General features: G+C 44.0%; 1 protein-coding gene across 5 annotated transcripts in view; it reads left to right on the forward strand.

Moving 5' to 3' along the window:
* AAGAB (alpha and gamma adaptin binding protein) overlaps positions 1 to 19,938 on the forward strand; it is a 115,907-nt gene that overhangs the window by 73,913 nt on the left and 22,056 nt on the right. For 4 of the 5 annotated variants that reach the window (XM_045449337.1, XM_045449334.1, XM_045449336.1 and 1 more), the window contains 4 exons: positions 7,330 to 7,520; positions 7,662 to 7,758; positions 8,307 to 8,396; positions 11,291 to 11,374. In XM_045449337.1, the coding sequence (XP_045305293.1) occupies positions 7,725 to 7,758; positions 8,307 to 8,396; positions 11,291 to 11,374 (208 nt within the window). In that variant the 5' untranslated portion in view covers positions 7,330 to 7,520; positions 7,662 to 7,724. Of the gene's footprint in view, positions 1 to 7,329; positions 7,759 to 8,306; positions 8,397 to 11,290; positions 11,375 to 19,938 lie in introns of all 5 variants that reach the window. The other variant, XM_045449333.1, reaches the window with a different exon arrangement.

A 19,938-nucleotide genomic window follows, 5' to 3' on the forward strand; every position in this document is an offset into this window, starting at 1 on the left:
CCCCTTGTACTTGGGGAATAATCTGTTCATAACTGCTACAAAGCGTGTGACAGCAGGCCCCTTTCTAGGACCTTTCAGGAAATCACACTATGAGATTGTAACTAGTTGCAACAATATGGAGCCTTGATGATTTTTAAAGGTCTCTCTTTGCCTTTCCTTGCTGGCTAATGAGAAGTCTGGCCTTCATAGTTTTTCCTAAAGCACATTTTACCCGATTCTTTTCTTTCATAATGGCTACTTTCCCCTTCAACTGACTCAGACTCTGCTGCCTCCTATAATTTTCCTAATTGCTTTCTCTTCTGTCTCAGTCTGTGCCTTAACAATGGAAAAGAAACATTTGAGAAGGCGTATTTTGGGAAGGGAGGGGCCAGAGCAGCTCAAGGACGCGGTCGTTTCCCCGTTGCACTTTTTCTTACTGCCTCTGCCCGTGCATCTCTGGCCCAGCCTCTTGTCCAGAGTGCAGCACGTGGGCAGACACCTGAGCCCGGGAAGAGGGACATGAACACTTACTGGGGGCAACTCAGTGCCCAGTGCCTGCCTGCACCTTCTCACGCATCGTTGCATTTAATCTGCAAGAAGCCATTTGAGAAGTGTGTCCCTTTGCCGGTGAGGAAATGAGACACAGAGAGGTCAATTTTTTGTTCTCACAGAGGATCAGCATTCAGATGTAGGCCTGTCTGACCCCAGGTCTGTGCTGTCTCTATTTTATGGCCTTTTCTTTTTTTTTTTTTTCAATATATGAAATTTATTGTCAAATTGGTTTCCATACAACACCCAGTGCTCATCCCAAAAGGTGCCCCCCTCACTACCCATCACCCACCCTCCCCACCCTCCCACCCCCCATCAACCCTCAGTTTGTTCTCAGTTTTTAAGAGTCTCTTATGCTTTTGCTCTCTCCCACTCTAACCTAACCTCCTTTTTTTTTTTTTTTTCCTTCCCCTCCCCCATGGGTTTCTGTTAAGTTTCTCAGGATCCACATAAGAGTGAAAACATATGGTATCTGTCTTTCTCTGTATGGCTTATTTCACTTAGCATCACACTCTCCAGTTCCATCCATGTTGCTACAAAGGGCCATATTTCATTCTTTCTCATTGCCACGTAGTATTCCATTGTGTATATAAACCACAATTTCTTTATCCATTCATCAGTTGATGGACATTTAGGCTTTTCCCACAATTTGGCTATTGTTGAGAGTGCTGCTATAAACATTGGGGTACAAGTGCCCCTATGCATCAGCACTCCTGTATCCCTTGGGTAAATTCCTAGCAGTGCTCTTGCTGGGTCATAGGATAGGTCTATTTTTAATTTTTTGAGGAGCCTCCACCCTGTTTTCCAGAGTGGCTGCACCAATTTGCATTCCCACCAACAGTGCAAGAGGGTTCCTGTTTCTCCACATCCTCTCCAGCATCTATAGGCTCCTGATTTGTTCATTTTGGCCTCTCTGACTGGCGTGAGGTGATATCTGAGTGTGGTTTTGATTTGTATTTCCCTGATAAGGAGCGACGTTGAGCATCTTTTCATGTGCCTGTTGGCCTTCTGGATGTCTTCTTTAGAGAAGTGTCTATTCATGTTTTCTGTTTTATGGCCTTTTCTATTCTGGTTAGTACTGTCAGTGCAGAGGGGAGGGAGAGGAACCTTGGGTCCCCGGAGGAGTGGATACCAGGGGTGGGAGGTTATGATACCTTGCGGAAAAGGCAGCTTCAGTTCTCGGAGAAAGTAGAAAACCAGCTGCATTCTCAGCAGAGGGCTGATTTCTGGAAGGATCATCTTGATTTGGAGTGGCAGCTATCATTTCCCTCTGGGCATAGAAAATATAACTTAACCACCGGACAGCTTCTCTTCACAAAGAATGTCGCGATTCATTAAGGGGACATTAATTCTACTGGTGTCAAAAGTGTCCTGAATTCTACTGAAGAAGATAGGGTTAATCTAAAGCAGTATCAATGCATTTAAGTTAGAATGGACTTGTTTTGTCTTTTTTGGCTGGAGTGGATAGATGAGGGGGTAAGGTAAGGGTTAGTATGTGTGGGGGTGAGAGAGAGGGAGGGAGGGATTGCAAATGTGTACTTTTGGTGTTGGTAGAATTCACCTTGGAACTCCAGTTTGCTTCCTAATTCATGCTAGAGTATCACCTCTTACCGATTCTGAACTAAGGATAGCTGTGTGCATGCCTCCTCTGATTTGACTGCTTACCAAATTTACACTCTCTGAGGGAAGCGACATTAGGACAGACAGAAGTACAGAGCGGGTGTGAGGACGAAGCAGTCATTGGGTTGCGGAGCTGACGTGCTTCCTTGGCATACGCCTTTCTTCCATTCTCTTGAATCTTGTCCCTGACTTGCCATGTGGGACTGTTGGGGAAAGAAGTTCACGAAAGAAGCAAGAAGTAAATCGGAGTGGCAGGAGAACTGGTGGCTATGTGTACCCGTTTCTCACACAGGGCAAGAGATTTATACTTGCACTTAAAGCCGGGGGAAAGGTTGATACTTGCTCCTGGAGCTGGGTTGACGTTTAACTTCTCATCCGAAAACACTACAGGTTACTATTTTAAGCTGTGAGACCAAGTTTGTGGCAACAGACTGGCAATTCATCATCTCGTATCTGTCTCTTAAACAATGATGTACTGCAGCTCCACCAGGTGGCTGCCAGCAGCGGGAAGGAGACAGGCCAGCATCCACCAGGCGGAGGGAGAACTGCTCTTGACTTCATTTGTGCATTGTTTTGACTACATCAAAATTCATTTTAGTGAAGGGCAAAGAAGGGGAAAAAAAAACATTGCGGGTTTTTCTAGGAAGTCTGGCAAAAAACCAAACAGCAACAAAAACCAAAACACAATCACTGTAACTCACTTATAACATATAAATACCCAAAACCCATAGACAGTTTTCGGATGGGTTAATTGTGCTTCAGGCTCGTATATTCTGATTCTGATGCCTTTGTTCTGGCTATTAATTTTTTTTTTCAACATTTATTTATTTTTGGGACAGAGAGAGACAGAGCATGAACAGGGGAGGGGCAGAGAGAGAGGGAGACACAGAATCGGAAACAGGCTCCAGGCTCTGAGCCATCAGCCCAGAGCCCGACGCGGGGCTCGAACTCATGGACCGCGAGATCGTGACCTGGCTGAAGTCGGACGCCTAACCGACTGCGCCACCCAGGCGCCCCTGTTCTGGCTATTATTTTTGGTTTTCATAAAAAAGTGGGAGATACTGTAAGCCCATAGGTTAGTTTGGGCTTGTGACCATTAGACACGTGAGTGTGATCTAGCTCGGATCCTGAGTATCACCAGTATTGCATCACAGTGTAGTAGGGAAAAGTGCTGGTGACCTGAGTTTCGTTTTAGCCTCTTCTCCCTTAGGCAAGTGGCTTCTCTTTCTCCTCCTCCTCCTCCTCCTCCTCCTCCTCCTCCTCCTCCTCCTCCTCCTCCCCCTCCCCTTCCTCCCCCTCCCCCTCCTCCCCCTCCCCCTCCTCCCCTCCTCCCCTTCCTCCCCCTCCTCCCCCTCCCCTTCCTCCCCCTCCTCCTCCCCCTCGCCCTCCCCCCTCTCCCTCCTCCCCCTCCCCTCCTCCCCCTCCTCCCCCTCCCCCCTCCTCCCCTCCTCCCCTTCCTCCCCCTCCCCCTCCTCCCCTCCTCCCCCTCCCCCTCCTCCTCCCCCTCCCCCCCTCTCCCTCCTCCCCCTCCCCCTCCTCCCCCTCCCCCTCCCCCTCGCCCTCCCCCCTCTCCCTCCTCCCCCTCCTCCCCCTCCTCCCCCTCCTCCCCCTCCTCCCCCTCCCTCTCCTCCCCCCTCCTCCCCCTCCCCCTCCTCCCCCTCCTCCCCCCTCCCTTTTTTTTTTTTTTTGGTCCTCAGTTTTCCCATCTGTGAAATGAGTAAATGGTACTGGCTCATCTCCAGAAACTCTTAGTCATGTGCATAAACGTTTGAGCAATTCTTGTTTTAATGTGGAAAAGAATAAACTTGTTAGACGTTTGAAACCAAATAGAAAAGACAAGTGAGAAAAGCCATATTTAGTGTAGACATTTACATTTTTAAAATTAAAGTGTACATTATGAAATTGATGACAAAAAGAATGAGACCGTTCACTTTTCTCTAGTTGTGAGATGGCACAGGTGTGATGATAAAGTCCATATTCAGCCTCTCCGAAAGTATCTGATTGGACATAAAATGTTACAAATGAAAGAATCTGATAAGTGGATTGAGCCATCAAGTTATTCCAGGGAGCACAATAAGGAAACACACACACCCAGCTAGGAAAACACTGACAGGTGAAATTCATTTTCCCAGCCTATTGGTTCTGTTCTCATCCAGGTGTAGAGAAAAGAGAAATTGCTTCTTTCTGTGTGTTTGGTAAATATCGTCATCACTTGGAAATCAGAGAAGAGACAAAACTAAAATTTTAAGAGCTCTGAGAAGCACATGGGTCTGTTGTCTTGTGCTCTATGCATTGATTAATAAAACGAACCACGCTTAATGGATCCCAATGTCCTAAATTGCAGTCAGTAAGGAGGTGACCCCTTAATTCATTTGATTTTTCCAGGTTAGTTGAAGACTGTGATTTCAAAAACGCATAGCTGAAATTGTATTCCAATTTTTAACAAGACAAGCGGTGTAGGAAATCTCAAGAACCGCTTGTGGTGACAGCAGGAGTTCTGGTCCCACTCTTTGTCCTTTGCCCCATAACACGTGGAAACAGTATTTTACTCTCTGTATTCCCTACTTAAAAAAAAAAAAAGTTAATTTGTTCGTTATTTAAAAAAAAAATGCCCATGAATGAAGAAAACAGATTCCATATGGTAGCTCCTCCTACCCTTAAAAAATCAGTTTATACAATTTTTGCTACTCCCCTTGGTTTGGTTTGCCTTCTTCCATATGTGCTTTTATCGGCATATTGCTGGACCACCTGCTTGGAGTTAGGAAGATTAGCTTTGAATGCAACATAGACTTTGATCTAGGGGGTTTGGTGGGCTTTTTTTTTTTCTTTTTCTGTGAGACACTTACATGAAAACAGAATCTTTGATTTTTACACTTTATCTGTTCTTCCTGCTCATTTCCTACCTGAACTTGTCATAATGCTCCATGGAGGACATCGCAGCTGGCTGCTAAGGAATCGCTTGATAATTAATGAAAGATTACTTTATGTAGAAATTAAGCAGCAAGAACTGTCGATTTCTTGAACAGACAAGACAAATTCAGATTTTCAAATATTGGCATAGACCTATGGTAATTTACAAGTAACAATTCTGGTTGCAGTGAAAAATTTTAGAAAGTTAGTTTCACAGTGTGTGCCATATGTCAAATGTAGTCTTAAATTTATTTTAAATTTAGTTATTTTAATTTTTTTTAAAAAAGGAGTGGTTTTATTTTCAGACCGTTTCCTCCTAATAACCACACGAAGATAGTTTACCAGTGAAAAGCATGCGTATATGCACGTACACGCTTTGTAAGTTACTATACATTAATCCTAGCAGTCTTTTGGACTACATAATTTCCCCAGATCTTTTTGTTTGAGCAAAAACTATGGCAGTGTTTCAAATACATAATCTTAGCTCTGGAACTGAAAATTTAGCTTCTAGTTTTCTATGTCCTGCTAACTGTGAGTTTGAGGAATATTTTACAAAATAATATTCATCTTACTTTGCATTGAAAAGGAGTTTGTGGCCATTTTGCCATATATTCTCCTTAAAAAAAAAAAAGAATAAATAATAAAGTCATTTTTTTAAATAAATGTCACTTTTTTTAAATGTTTATTTATTTTTGAAAGAGAGACAGAGCATGAGTGGACGAGGGGCAGAGAGAGAGGGAGACACAGAATCTGAAGCAGGCTCCAGGCTCTGAGCTGTCAGCACAGAGCCCGACGTGGGGCTCGAACTCACGAACCATGAGATCATGACCTGAGTCGAAGTTGGATGCCCAACCGACTGAGCCACCCAGGCACCGCTAAAGTCACTCTTTTTTAAAGTTTATTTTGAGAGAGTGAGAGAGAGAGAGAGAGAGAGAGGGAGGGCAAGAGGGAGAGTGGGGGGAGGGGCAGAGAAAGAAAGAGAATCCCAAGCAGGCTCTGTGCTGTCAGTGTGGAGCCCTGCTGGGACTTGATCTCATGAACTGTGAGATCATGACCTGAGCTCAAATCAAGAGTCAGGCACTTAACCGACTGAGCCACCCAGACACCCGCCATACCTTCTTATAAGAACCCAATTTTAGTGGCATGTTATTTTACCTCTTTAAACTTACTTTCCACATAAAACATAGGTTGTGGGTATGGATGTGAGAGATGGGAGGTTAGGGTAGGACAGTTTCTAATGTTTTCCACTTCTGAATACGTTACGGTATTACGGAAGCAAACTGCTCAGTGGTTCCATGTCCTCATCTATATTTGTTCATCGTTGATTTGGCTTTTACTGTAAGAATTTCATTAGTTATAGCCGCACTGCACATGGGTTTCTGAAAGATTTAGTTACATCCTAAATAAATTTGCTTGGCTGTTATGTCTTTAAATGATGCCAAAAGTGTCTTTATCGAACAAAAATTTGAGTTGGCTTTCAAAGAATCTGAACAAGGCTGAATATAAATGGAATTGGGGTCATTTATCAGAATCCATTCTTTTCTATCTTTAGTTGAATTAATGTGTAAGCATTTGGCCCAAGGAATATGTGTAGCTTTTATTTTATTAATGGTTTAGCCTTACTGCTGTCTTCCTTTCAGCTTGCGGTAAGTACACAATAGTTCCAGATTCCTGAAGATTCTTGTAATCTTGCCTCTCACATGAAGTATGTAGGCAATAAAATAAACGTAAGCTGTTCTTTCTTTTCTGCTTGCTTTTTTCTGGGTGTTTGGCTAAGTAGGTCTTTTGTTGCCTGCTGTCTGACCTGATCACAATCATTCTTGTGTTCTTTTTTTTTTTTTTTCAATGTTTATTTATTTTTGGGACAGAGAGAGACAGAGCATGAATGGGGGAGGGGCAGAGAGAGAGGGAGACACAGAATCGGAAACAGGCTCCAGGCTCTGAGCCATCAGCCCAGAGCCTGACGCGGGGCTCGAACTCACGGACCGCGAGATCGTGACCTGGCTGAAGTCGGACGCTTAACCGACTGCGCCACCCAGGCGCCCCCGTTCTTGTGTTCTTAAAAGAGCCGATGAGTTCGATTATGCCACGATTACTTTTACAATCAAATGATAGAGAAGGAAATACCCTGATAAATGGGGGGCTTTTTGAAATCTTTACCGAAAGAGAAGCAGCCAGAGTACCCTGTTAGTCTGATACTTTACCGTGAAACTTGACCAGTGTGTATCAGTTTTTGCACTTTCCATGCTAACATTGTGTCCTTTTGTTCAGATATCCTTGGAGCAGAAGATCTTCTCGTGGAAGTGACTGCCGATGATGCCGTGAGGTTTTACCCCTGGACCATTGATAACAAATACTATTCGGCAGACATCAATCTGTGCGTGGTGCCAAACAAATGTCTCGTCACTGCCGAGGTGGCGGAGTCCGTCCAAGCGTTGGTGGTTTACTTTGACAGCACGCAAGTAAGCTTTGGTTTTCCAGGGACCTTGAGGAGGACATTATTTTGTGCTTCCCCCACCCCCCCCACCCCCCGCCTTTTCCATGAGGTCTCTTACTGTCTCTTTTTCTGGGTTGGTTGGTTTGTTTGTTTTTCCTCCCTCCAGAAATCTGGTCTTGATAGTGTTTCCTCCTGGCTTCCACTGGCAGAAGCATGGCTACCTGAGGTCATGATCTTGGTCTGTGACAGAGTGTGTGAAAATGGTAAGGCGTGCCAACGGGGCTACGGTTGGTACATACAGTTGCTGTGCCTTGGGAAGCAGAGTACTTTTGTTCTCTTAGTATATCTCCTGTGATTTTATTACTGTATAGAACTATTTTCAGCTATTTCTCTTTGGAATCTTGTAATACTTACATTTTATTTTTTATGAACGGACACTTGGGGTTTGAGATACCATCTTTTTTGTTTTAAATGTTTATTTTTGAAAGAGACAGAGAGAGAGAGAGACACAGAGTGCGAGTGGGGGAAGGGCAGAGAGAGAGGGAGACACAGAATCTGCAGCAGGCCCCAGGCTCCAAGCTGTCAAGCTTTGAACCCACGAACCGTGAGATCATGACCTTAGCCGAAGTCAGATACTTAACCGACTAAGCTACCCAGGCACCCTGAGAAATCATCTTCTTTATATTACTTTATTTTGGGTGCCTTTAGAATAACCTTGACATTAAGGGCTGCACTGAGATTTGTGGAGAGTATTGCAGCAATATTCTGTTTGAAAAATTTTTTTACTTATGAAGATTCTTTTGCATGTTAGGTGTAAACCGACAAAAAGCTCAAGAATGGTGTATCAAACATGGCTTTGAATTGGTAGAGCTTAGTCCGGAAGAGCTGCCGGAGGAGGATGGTAAGTATTTGTGTGTCAGGAGAAACATGGCGTTTGGATTCGGAGATGAGGGAGCATTTTAATTTGGGGAAGAAGAATCAAAGTGAAATTAAAAAAATATTTTTTCCTCAGCTGTTTGAAAAGATTTGTGCAAAACCCATTGATGTGGTCTTACTGGTAATCAAATAATCCATTTATTTGTCTTCACCATGCACGTTAGGACTTTTGAAATACTGTTTGTGTTTTTCTTACGAATGAAGATAGAGGATTTCTACCTTAAATCTCAGTCATTTCCCCAATCTCTTATACTTTCTCCACTGCCAAAAAAAAAAAAAAAAGGAGGGTTTGACCTATATTCATAAATAATGTTCCTTATTTTGAATTCTTAATATCCTAAGGCTGAATTTCCAGGGACCTTAGGAAGGGCATGTCAGCCCTATTTTTATGTCTTTTGGACATTTGAAACTACAAATAGACCCAGAATCCCCACTCCTTTCCCCCCGGGGCAGCTTTTCACTTAACTGCCTTCCACTATACTCTGGACCTTTTGTTTCTTCCCACATCTCTCTTCCCCCCCCCCCCACCCCCCCTTCATTCCTCTTCTTACCTTCTCTGCTTCCAAATATACTTGTGCTCCCTGCTGTGGGACCTACCAAGATAAGACAGGTTTTGGCCCACCAAAACCTCATAATCTAGTACAAGAGAGAAACGTATATGAACAATTGAATTACCAAGTGGAATATCATAAATATTTAAAAAAATATATATTGGTGCTGTGGTATTTCAGAGATGGGAGAGATCATTTCCGTTTAGAAATGTGAAGACTGTGTTGGCATCATGAACTCTGACCTCTCACTTGTTCCATGGGGAAGAAATGGAAAAGGTGCTGGGCTTGTAGTTAGGGGACCAGTTGGGGTATAGCATCGAGAAGATGCCAGTTGTTACAAAAGATATTTTAAGGCACAACCAATATGGATTAAAGCACATAGGTAGGATAGAAGTAATCATTACATGAAACCTACCTAATTTTTTTGAAAGGAATTAAGAAATATCTTTTTATATTCTGGCTTATTTAGAATTTTTCCAGAATGTTACCTTTGGAAATAAAACCATGCCAGAGAAGAAGAGGACAAAAATGAAATAAAAAGGCTGATTTTTCTCCCTGTACATTTTTAATAATAACTAAAAATGAACCAGTTTCTCTTCTCACATCTTTCCAGGTCCCCTAAAACTTGTGCCTTGTTTTGTGTATATGAACATGTACATAATTGCTTATTTCTGGCACTAGAATTTTCTCATCATAGTGTTGCTCCTGAGAGTCAACATTTGAGTCATTTATTTAAATCTGTTTTTATTTTGTAATTTCTCCTCCCTTATACCACCACACATCTCCTTGCTCCTTGTCTGAACAATGCTCTTGCATTAATTTAGCTTAATATTAAAATAAACTTTTAACATATCATCTTTAGGCGAAGTGATTAAGTCCTCCCTAGAAGTTTTAAAAACAAACTGTATGCTTTGTATGCGTGTGTTCTAACCCCAGGTATGAGAATTCATGCTTGTTTGGATTAACTTTCATCTTCCTGGTTCTAGCTCTTTATTTCAGACCCTTTTTATGGCTTCTGGTTCTGTCATCTGAGGTATTCTTCTTTTAAGAACAGAATTATTCATAGTGAAGATAAACCTGCCTTTTTATTTCCTCATTTAGACACGATGGCAATAAAATTCATCTTTGTGTTTTCAGTTTAAGCCTCACCGTATTTGTTGGGTTGGTAGGTTGGTATCTTTTAAATGATTCATGCATCCATCAGTAGTTACTGAGTGCCTGGTGTCCTTCAGGCGCCACATTAGCTGGTGGTTCCCGCCAGCCTTTGTCGGGGGAGGGGGGGTGGCTATGCAGAGTGGTGTCAGCCCCATTTTTCTTTGAGAATGGCATATGTGATTTGCCCTTGATCAAATAGCTAACAAGTTACAGAGCCTGAGTTCAAATTCAGATCTTCTGACGTCTAATTCTGTGCCAGGTCAGGCCACTGGACACAGGTTCTACATGGATGGTGCCCTGTAAGCTCTTAGGAGACTTTGTCTTCCAACCACATGAAAACTTTTTCTGCCATTATTTTCCATACAGTCTTTCATGTTCAATTTCCATTGTACACATATCTGCAAGCCAAGAATGTCATCTTCTTAGTATGCTAACCGGGATTATTGCCCTATTATTTTGAGTAGTATCAGTTAAATTCCAGAAGCAAGATAGTACGAATACTAAACCGGCAAAACTGAGTTGTTGGTTTTTATTTTTAACGACCCTTGCCTGTCTCCTACACTTACAGTAATTTTACTTCTCACCCTTAAACTGTGTCTCTCTGATAAGGAAATTGTTCTCCAAAACCTGTTATAAACAGTGATTGTATTCTGTGGTTCCCAGAAGAAGATAGGGCATTTACAGGATTTTATGGCATTACCAAGAGGAACTTTCCTGCCTTCAGGAAACTCATTCTCTATAAATAACCAAAATTGGTATTTCTAGTGGTATGCCAGGATTGTGTAATTAACAGGAACTAACATTTTTAGGAGGATATGAGTGGATTCCATTGTGAGGTGATAGAGATGACTTTATCATATAAACCTTTTCTATTGTGCATTTATTTCATTGATTTAGTTTCACGGATATTCCTATTAGGAGCTCTGAGCTCTGCATTTATTTTTTCTTTATTACGTAACTTACAGTGTGAAATACCAACTAAATAAGCAAGATAATATAATTAATCCACAGTTACACTTCCTTGGGGGATACACCCACACACACCCACACACCTGTATATACGTACACACACATATATACATACATACACACGTATTTATGTATGTGTGTATAAATGTTTGTATAAATGTATCTATTTCCCCTTCCTGATTAGATGACTTCCCAGAATCTACAGGAGTAAAGCGAATCATTCAAGCCTTGAATGCAAACGTCTGGTCCAATGTAGTGATGAAGAGTGGTAAGTAACTTGGTACTAAAAGTCCTAAGGAGTTTTTTTCCTCTTGTTCCTTGTAGGTTTTAAATTATTTGGATATCTGTGGGACCATGAGGATTACATGAAATTTGTAGATTTGTTCAATTTTAAGTCCCCAGTTGAAGGAAGAGCCAAAAGTAACATTACTAAGAATTTATAATATGTTTATTTTTAATTTTTTTTTAACGTTTGTTTACTATTGAGAAACAGAGCATGAGCAGGGGAGGGGCAGAGAGAAGGGGAGACACAGAATCCGAAGCAGGCTCGAGGCTCTGTGCTGTCGGCACAGAGCCTGACGCGGGGCTCGAACTCACAAACTGGGCGATCGTGACCTGAGCTGAAGTCGGACGCTCAGCCGACTGAGGCACCCAGGCGCCCCACCTTTTTTTTATGATATATGTTTAATAGTTAATTCAGTGAGGATTTAAGAACCTAGAGCTTGCTTAAAATATGCCTAGCATTGTCTTTGGCTTTGAGAAATACCCCCAAAATTAGAAAACATGAACCCTATCCCTAAGGAGCTCATAGTCCGGCTGTGGGATCAAAGTGTGCACTTTTAACATGCTGGATAATCAGGCGAGGCAGTCTTTGATGAGTGCAGAACGACTCATACAAGCAGTAAACACATGGAGGTCACAGATGTGGTCTTTGCGGTGGGCATGAGTATATAGATCTTCACGGTGAACGCAGGTCTTGGCAGTGGTGTTCTTGGGATGGTCCAGATTTGGGTTATTGAAGGGGAGAGTGACAAAAAGGGAGGAAGCATGGCATCAAGAGTAATGGTTGTATGTTCCAGGGTCACTTAGCAGTTGGAGCTAGCTTAGGAGAGAGAGACCTGACTGCTAGTCAGGAGAATCTGGAGAATCTGGACTTTTTCCTATAGGAATTGGTGAGTCACTAGAGGTATTGTAACCAGAGTGACACAGAGAAGTTGGCATCTTTCAAAGGGTAATGCGATGGCGGTGTGCAGGGGAGTGTGGCGGTTGAAGCCGGTGGAGGCAGAGCCAGAGTGAGGAGGTGGGGCCTGGACCGATGTGGCTCAAGTGGCTGTGGGGCGGGAAGCTGGACCCGAAATGCAGTGTGAAGGGGGTAGGCTGCTTGGTGCGCGTTACCCTCTTATTGTCTGTATTAGTTTGCTCAGGCTGCGGTAACAAAGTACGGCAAGCCGGAAGCTTAGGACGACAGGTGTTTATGGTCTCACAGCTTTAGATGCCAGGTGTGTGAAACCAAGGAGTCAGCGGGGCCATGCTAGGGAAGGATCTTTTCGCTTCTCCTGTCTCGCGGTTTTTGGGCTTGTGCCCGTCTCCCTGTGTGCCTGTCTGTGTGCAGATTTCTTTTTTGTGTAAGGACGTTAGTCATATTGTGTTAACGGCACACCCTACTTCAGTGTGACTTCATCTTAACTAATTAATACTGCAAATAGGGTCACATGCGGAGGTGTTAGGAGTTAGAACTTCAGCATGTGAATTTGGTGAGGAATACAGTTCAACCCATAACTTAGTCCTTTAGGAATTGCTGATTGTGTGTTTCTGTCTTGTAGCACCTGGCTGTCTCAGCAAGTATGCTATGGGAGGTGAAACACTACAGAAAGCGATGAGAAAAACCCCATTGACACTGAGCTCACCCCATCTACCCTGAGATACAAGAGTCAAGTGGAAGATCAGTTTTAAAAAGTTTTTTTTAATGTTTATTTATTTTTGAAGGAGAGAGAGAAAGAGAGAGAGCGCGCGCGCATGAGTTGGGGAGGGGCAGAGAGAGAGGGAAACAGAATCGAAAGCAGGCTCCAGGCTCTTTGCTGACAGCACAGAACCCGACGCGGGGCTCAAACTCATGAGCTGTGAGATCATGACCCAAGCCAAAGTCGGACGCCCAACTGACTGAGCCACACAGGTGCCCCAAGATCAGTTTTATAGAAGTAAAATATTTCATCTCAAGTTTTGGTTGACACTTGAGTGTTTGTTTTTAAAAAAAAATTTTTTTTAACATTTATTTATTATTGAGAGACAGAGACAGAGCATGAACATGGGAGGGGCAGAGAGAGAGGGAGACACAGAATCCGAAGCAGGCTCCAGGCTCCAAGCTGTCAGCACGGAGCCCGACGCAGGGCTCGAACACACAAACTGTGAGATCATGACCTGAGCCGAAGCCGGATGCTTAACCGACTGAGCCACCCAGGCGCCCCAGCACTTGAGTGTTAAGTGAGATCGGGGCCCTTTAGCTTGCCTGAGATATGACCTGACCCACGTCATCATCAGCGAAACTCCTTGTGGTATAGTAAGCTACTCCTTCCCCTTCCCTTCTGTCCTTCCTCTTCCTCACTTTATTCTTCCTAGGGGGGATCCTAAAGTGTCTCTTGCATTGAATTGCAACGTAGATTTTATTCTTTTTCAGTAGCAGTCAAAATAAGGCCCGGGGTGCCTGGGTGGCTCAGTTGGTTAAGCGTCCAACTTTGGCTCAGGTTGTTTTAGACACTAAACGATATTCTTTGGAGAACTGCAGAGCAAAGAGGCATGCCACTGGTATTTCATGGCTCTTTGCTCTGAGTGTGTCTGCATTCTTCTTTTCTCCCAGTGTTGGTACGCTGATTTGCCATTAACAAAAAACCAAACTATTGCCATCAGCTTAATTCTAAGATTAAGAGGATCCTGAACTATGTGCTATGAAGGAAACTTAACTGTCTTCTCTCTAGGAGGAGCCCTAGATATGGAAATGCAGTGACATTTGGATGCAACCCAGGTCTTAGGAAGCGTGAAGGTCACATCTTAGATTAGAGACTGAGCTCTGTGTGGTTGTGGGGTGGGACCTCTAACTCTTGCAGAGTGACCTACTTCCTGTGCTCTTTGCAGAGCCTCGCTTTGCTGGCGGTCTCCCTGCCCAGGGAGCTGCTCCTTCCTCCCAGCAGGCTTTTCCTGAATGTCTGCTAGCAGGTGCTCAGACTGGTTAATTGGTCTTTTGGGGACCTCCTCCTCTAGATTTCTTTCACTCCCCTCCTTTCTCTTTTTCTTCTTCTGTTTCTCTCTTTTTTTTTTTTTTTTTTTTTTCAACGTTTATTTATTTTTGGGACAGAGAGAGACACAGCATGAACGGGGGAGGGGCAGAGAGAGAGGGAGACACAGAATCGGAAACAGGCTCCAGGCTCTGAGCCATCAGCCCAGAGCCCGACGCGGGGCTCGAACTCACGGACCGCGAGATCGCGACCCGGCTGAAGTCGGACGCTCAACCGACTGCGCCACCCAGGCGCCCCTCTGTTTCTCTCTTAAAAAAAATTACGGTTAATAAACAAAGCATAAAATTTACCACATTAACCGTTTTTATGTATACAGTTCAGAGGCATTACTTATATTCTTGTTGTTATGCAGCCATTCCCACTCAAAGTTTTCGTTTGTTTGTTTGTGTTTGAGAAAGAGAGAGAGCAGGGGAGGGGCAGAGAGAGAGAGAGAGAGAGAGAGGGAGACAGGATCTGAAGCAGGCTCTGTGCTGATAGCAGAGCGCCCAAAGGGGGCTTGAACTCCCGAACCACGGGATCATGACCTGAGCCAAAGTCGGATGCTTAACTGAGCCACCAAGGCACTCCTCAAAGTTTTTTAAACCAAAAAAATTTTAAGTTGCAAAGTTGGTTGACAGAGAAAGACATTAGAGGTCTTTGTCGTGGTCATCATCTTCTTTTTTTTTTTACTGGGAGTTCATCCAGTTATTTTAATGATGGAAGAAATGTTTACACGAGATTTTAGAGTATAATAAGAGAGGTAGTGTGCCGAATTCATTCCAAGGCTAGCTAAACACACCCTGATCCAAACCTCTAAAGATCGTTGCTGGTAAGGAAACTTTCTCATTTGTGAACATAGATGCCATGATTTTAACGAAAATATTAGCACTTAACTACTGTAATACATAGCCTCATGCATTATTATATTGTAATGAAATCTGTCCTTTACTGCTGTTTCTCTAAAGAATCAAGTAGCAGTTTCCAGTCCTAACACTGCCACTCAGTTATGTGACCTTAGATCTCATTTTTTTTCTGGGCTTTATTTTTAATCTGGAAAATGAGGTTGATCCCCATGCATGGCTCCCAGCTCTGGCTGCACATTTGAATCACCTGAGACCCTTTTACAAGCTGTGGCTCAGGCAAACCATTTATCTCAGAAGGGAGGGGCAGCTACAGTATATATTTTAAGTGCCTCAGGAATTAAAATATGCGGCCCTGGCTGACAACCACTGACATCCAGGATAGTCGTCTAGTGTGCTCCATCCACAGGAGTAAATTAGGCATTCTGACAGCAGCATTAGCCCGGACTGACTTGCTCTCTCCCATTCCTAAATCGTGGCGTATTTTCAAGTCAGTCCTCTGACATACAAAGCCAGAGGGAAAAGACAGGCTTGCCCAGCGTAGAGTCACCTAGAGGCAAAGGCAAAAATAGTAGGCACTGCCTTCCATACTTCCTTGGTACCTGTTTCTAGGAGGGGCTAGTGTTAGGACAAAGTCACCAGTGTTTGTATTACATAAGCCTCCTTGAGATCCGAAAGAAAGAATAGCCTTTGTAAGTAGCTAATTGTCTAGGAGCATAAGTGAGATCCAAGGTGTACCTGAGCCATTTGAGTTTTTCTTCTGTCAACCTCAAATGTCTCTCTGGTCCATAATTTAAATCCAATTTCAAGTTCATTCATGCATTAAAAAAAAAATTTATTGGTGCACCTAGGTGGCTCAGTCGGTTAAATGTCCGGCTTTAGCTCGGGTCATGATCTCGCAGTCTGTGGGTTTGAGCCCCGCCATCGGGCCCTGTGCTGACAGCTCAGAGCCTGGAGCCTGCTTCCGATTCTGTGTCTCCCCCTCTCTCTCTCTCTCTGCCCTTCCCCTGCTCACACTCTGTCTCTTAAAAATGAATAAATGCTAAAAAAAAAATTTTTTTTTAGGTATTTATTGAGTGTGTCTCGTGTGCCACTTATTGTTTTGTGCGCTTGGAATACATCAGTGAACAAAACACAAATTTGTGTCCTTGTGGAGTTTTCATTCAGGTGGGGGGCAGTAACCAATAGACAGCACAATTAGTAAATTGCACGTCAGGTTAAGGAGGTGATAAGCCATATGGAAAAAATAATGAAGCAGGGCTGGGGATTGAGGTTGCCAGATAGACTGCACTGTTAAATTGGGTGGTCAAGGTTGGTCTCCTTGAGCGCTTGAGATTTGAGGAAGGAGAGGAGATGCTGCACCAGGTGGCTATCTGGGAGCAGAACGTCGCAGGCATAGGGAATAGGTACAGCAAGAGGCCCTATGGTGAAAGCACGCCTGATGTGTTTGAAGAATATCAAGGAACATACAGTGGCTGAGGGGAGAAGGTCAGAGGGGGCGGAGGATCAGGTTATTCGAGGCCTTGTAGGCCATCAGTGAAACGTTCACGCCTACTTAAAGTCAGCTGGGAGCTGCTGCAGGTCATTGAGTAGAAGGGTGACGTGATCCAGCTTTAGGTCTAAAAGGACCACTGTAGCTGCTGTGTGGAGAAAAGGTGATGGAGGTGAGGAGGAAGCAATAAGGTCTCTTAGGGGGCCATTGCAGTCCTGCAGGTAAGAGACGGTGGTGGCCCGGATCAGAGCTGTAGCGATGGAAGATGTAGGAACAGGTCAAATTCTGGATGTATCTTCAGGTAGAGCTAGCCTGATTTCCTGATGGTTTGAGGTGCAATTTGAGAGAAAGAGAGCAGTCAAGGACTGCAGGATCTGGGCCCGAGCAATTTGAAGGATAGATTGCCGTCAACTACAATGAGGAAACTACAGGTGGGGCCGACTGTGAGGGCCAGGGTGACATATGAGTAATTCAGCTTTGGACATGTTAACTTTGACATGGCTACTAGACTTCCCAGTGGAGATGTCAAGTAGCCAGTTGGATAGATGTGTGGAGTTTCAGAAGAGAGGCAGATGCATGGCCTGGAAGAGCTCACCAAGGGAGTAAACATAAATAAAGTGGACCAAGGACTTAGCCCAGGGACATTCCAACATCAGGAGAAGAGAAGGAACCGGCAAAGGAGACTGGAAAGAATGACCTATGAGGTAGGAAAATCAAGAGAGTAGAGTCCTAGAAGCAAAAGTGGAGTGCCCTTCAGGTGGAGGGAAATGGTCAGCTGTGCCAAATGCTGCTCACAGGTCAGGTAAGGTGAGAACTGAGCATTGACCTCTGGATTTAGCAACATGGGGACCACTAGTGACCTTGAATAGAATAGTTTTGGGAAAGTAGGTGTAAGAGATATTGGAAGGAGAGAAATTGGAGACAGTGACTATAAACCTCTCTTGAAAATTTTGCAGAGAAAAGGAGCAAAGAAATAGGTGGGAGCTACTGAGAAGAGTGTGGCTAAGTTTTATTATTTTTTTAAATTTTTTAAAATAAATTTTTAATGTTTATTTTTGAGAGAGACAGAGCACTACTGGGGGGAGAGGGCAGAGAGCGAGGGAGACACAGAATCCGAAGCAGGCTCCAGGCTCTGAGCTGTCAGCACAGAGCCCGATGGGAGGCTGGAGCCCACGACTGTGTGATTATGGCCCGAGCAGAAATCGGACGCTTAACCGACTGAGCCACCCAGGCGTCCCAGGTTTTATTATGTTTTTAAGATTAGAGCAAGAGCAGCATGTTCCTGGGCTGAAGGGAAAGAGCCAGTAAAGAATGGAAAACTGATGATGTAGGAGGGAGAAAGGAGGGAGAAAGGAGGGTTGTTGGAGTGATGTCCTAGAGTAGGTGAGGGACCAGCTCCAGCGGATAAGCCGAGGGATCGTCTTTGGACAGGAGGAGGAGAATGGATCTGTGGAAAGAGGCAGGAAGGGAATATATTGGTGGGTGGGGAGATATGGTGTGGAAATCTGTGGAAGTTTCTTCCGATTGCCTCAATTCTCTCAGTGAAGTAGCAAGGCAGGTTCTCAGCTGAGAGGCCAGAAGAAGGTAGCATTAGGGTTTGAGGAGGGAGAAGGAAATACGGAAGTCCTCTAGAAAAGAGAATGTGAACCTAGTGATGTAAATAAAGTAAGATTGCCAGCCGGCATGAAGGGGCTCACTAGAAATGTGGTATGATAAATTTAAAGTGAAGTCAGGCAACGTGTGTGTGTGTGTGTGTGAGTGTGTGTGTGTGTGTGTGTGTTCGTTCCCCAGCTACCTTAAGCTATATGGGTGCATGAACAGAGTAATCAGTTGTGCTTTTACCAAGCAAGGGTATCACCACAAGAGAGATGGAAGGAATTAGTGTATATAAGAGCGTAACTATGATGGTTGTGGAATTTAAAAGAAAGGGAGAAAGAATTGGTGGGGATAGGGTCAGTGAAAAGGTGATAGTTTGGAGGTGCCAGTGGAGTTGAGGAATAGTGGGATTGAAGCCCTGTTGGGGTGGAGTGGGTGGAAAGGTGGGTGGTGGTCAGAGACTGGGAGGCATGAAATTGAAATTATGGGGGGGTTGTTGCTATTGGTAGTGATAAGGTCTTAGGCATGACTGGGAGCACATGGCTGAAGTTGGATAGAGGACAGCATCGGTAGAGGACAGACAGAGATTGTTGGAAGGATCCGTATGTCTACTGAACTTGCTAGGAATTCAGGCAGTAGTATTGGAGACAATGACATTGGGCCACTAATTAAAATTGTGAAGAAATGAGGGGAGAATGCTGGGGGGGGGGGGGCGGGGAGCTGTTCGATGATGGTAGTGAAGTCCTTAGACACTTGCCTTCAAATAAAGATTGTCTTTGTGGAAATATCATTAGGCTTTTATATTTGGGGGAGATTTTAGGAGTAATTTAATCCACTGATTCTCCACTGAGACCCACTGGAGTTATGGGAGTGCATATCACATGCTACACACGCCGTCTGGAGATCCTTGCCTGGTTCCCAGTAACAATTACTTTAACTAGTAAGCCAGCATTACCAGTTGGTTAATAGGATGATGAGTCTCTCAGCTACATTGGATTAGAAAACTGTTAGAAGGGGCACCTGAGTGGCTCAGTCGGTTAAGCGTCTGCCTTTGGCTCAGGTCATGATCTCACGGTTCGTGAGTTCAAGCCCCACTATGTGCTTACAGCACAGGGCCCACTTTGGATCCTCTGTTTCCCCCTCTCTCTGCCCCTCCCCTGCTCGTGCACACATGCCCCCTCCGAAGCTGTTAGGAACTTTTGAGCTAGTCTCTTCTATCCAGTACAGGAATGGCTTCTATGGCCAGATGACCATCCATCCTTTTTTGGCTGAGTGCTTCAAATAACAGGTCCTTCAGTACTTTGTGAAATAGTTCTAGAAGCAATTAATTTCATAGAGAAATCAAAGAACTGTGTTATTACTTAGCAGATAGAATATTTTTTTATGCTGGTAGTTTGGGGAAAGGACATTTGCTTTACTTTGTCATGGAGTGGTGAAAATGTTCTCTCTGAATGATGTATTGTCTCTGCTTCTCCCTGTTACTGGCTTTCATTTTGATCACTCTTCTTCCTAGTCTTTCTAGGAGGTGAAGAATGGTCCAACGGCACTGGAAAAAATGTAGCTCAGGGCTATGGAAGTAATCAAGGGGAGGGGAAGAATGGAGATTGTCTCGAGT

This window comes from Leopardus geoffroyi, chromosome B3 (assembly GCF_018350155.1).
Source record: "Leopardus geoffroyi isolate Oge1 chromosome B3, O.geoffroyi_Oge1_pat1.0, whole genome shotgun sequence".
In the NCBI taxonomy this organism is placed as follows: domain Eukaryota; kingdom Metazoa; phylum Chordata; class Mammalia; order Carnivora; family Felidae; genus Leopardus; species Leopardus geoffroyi.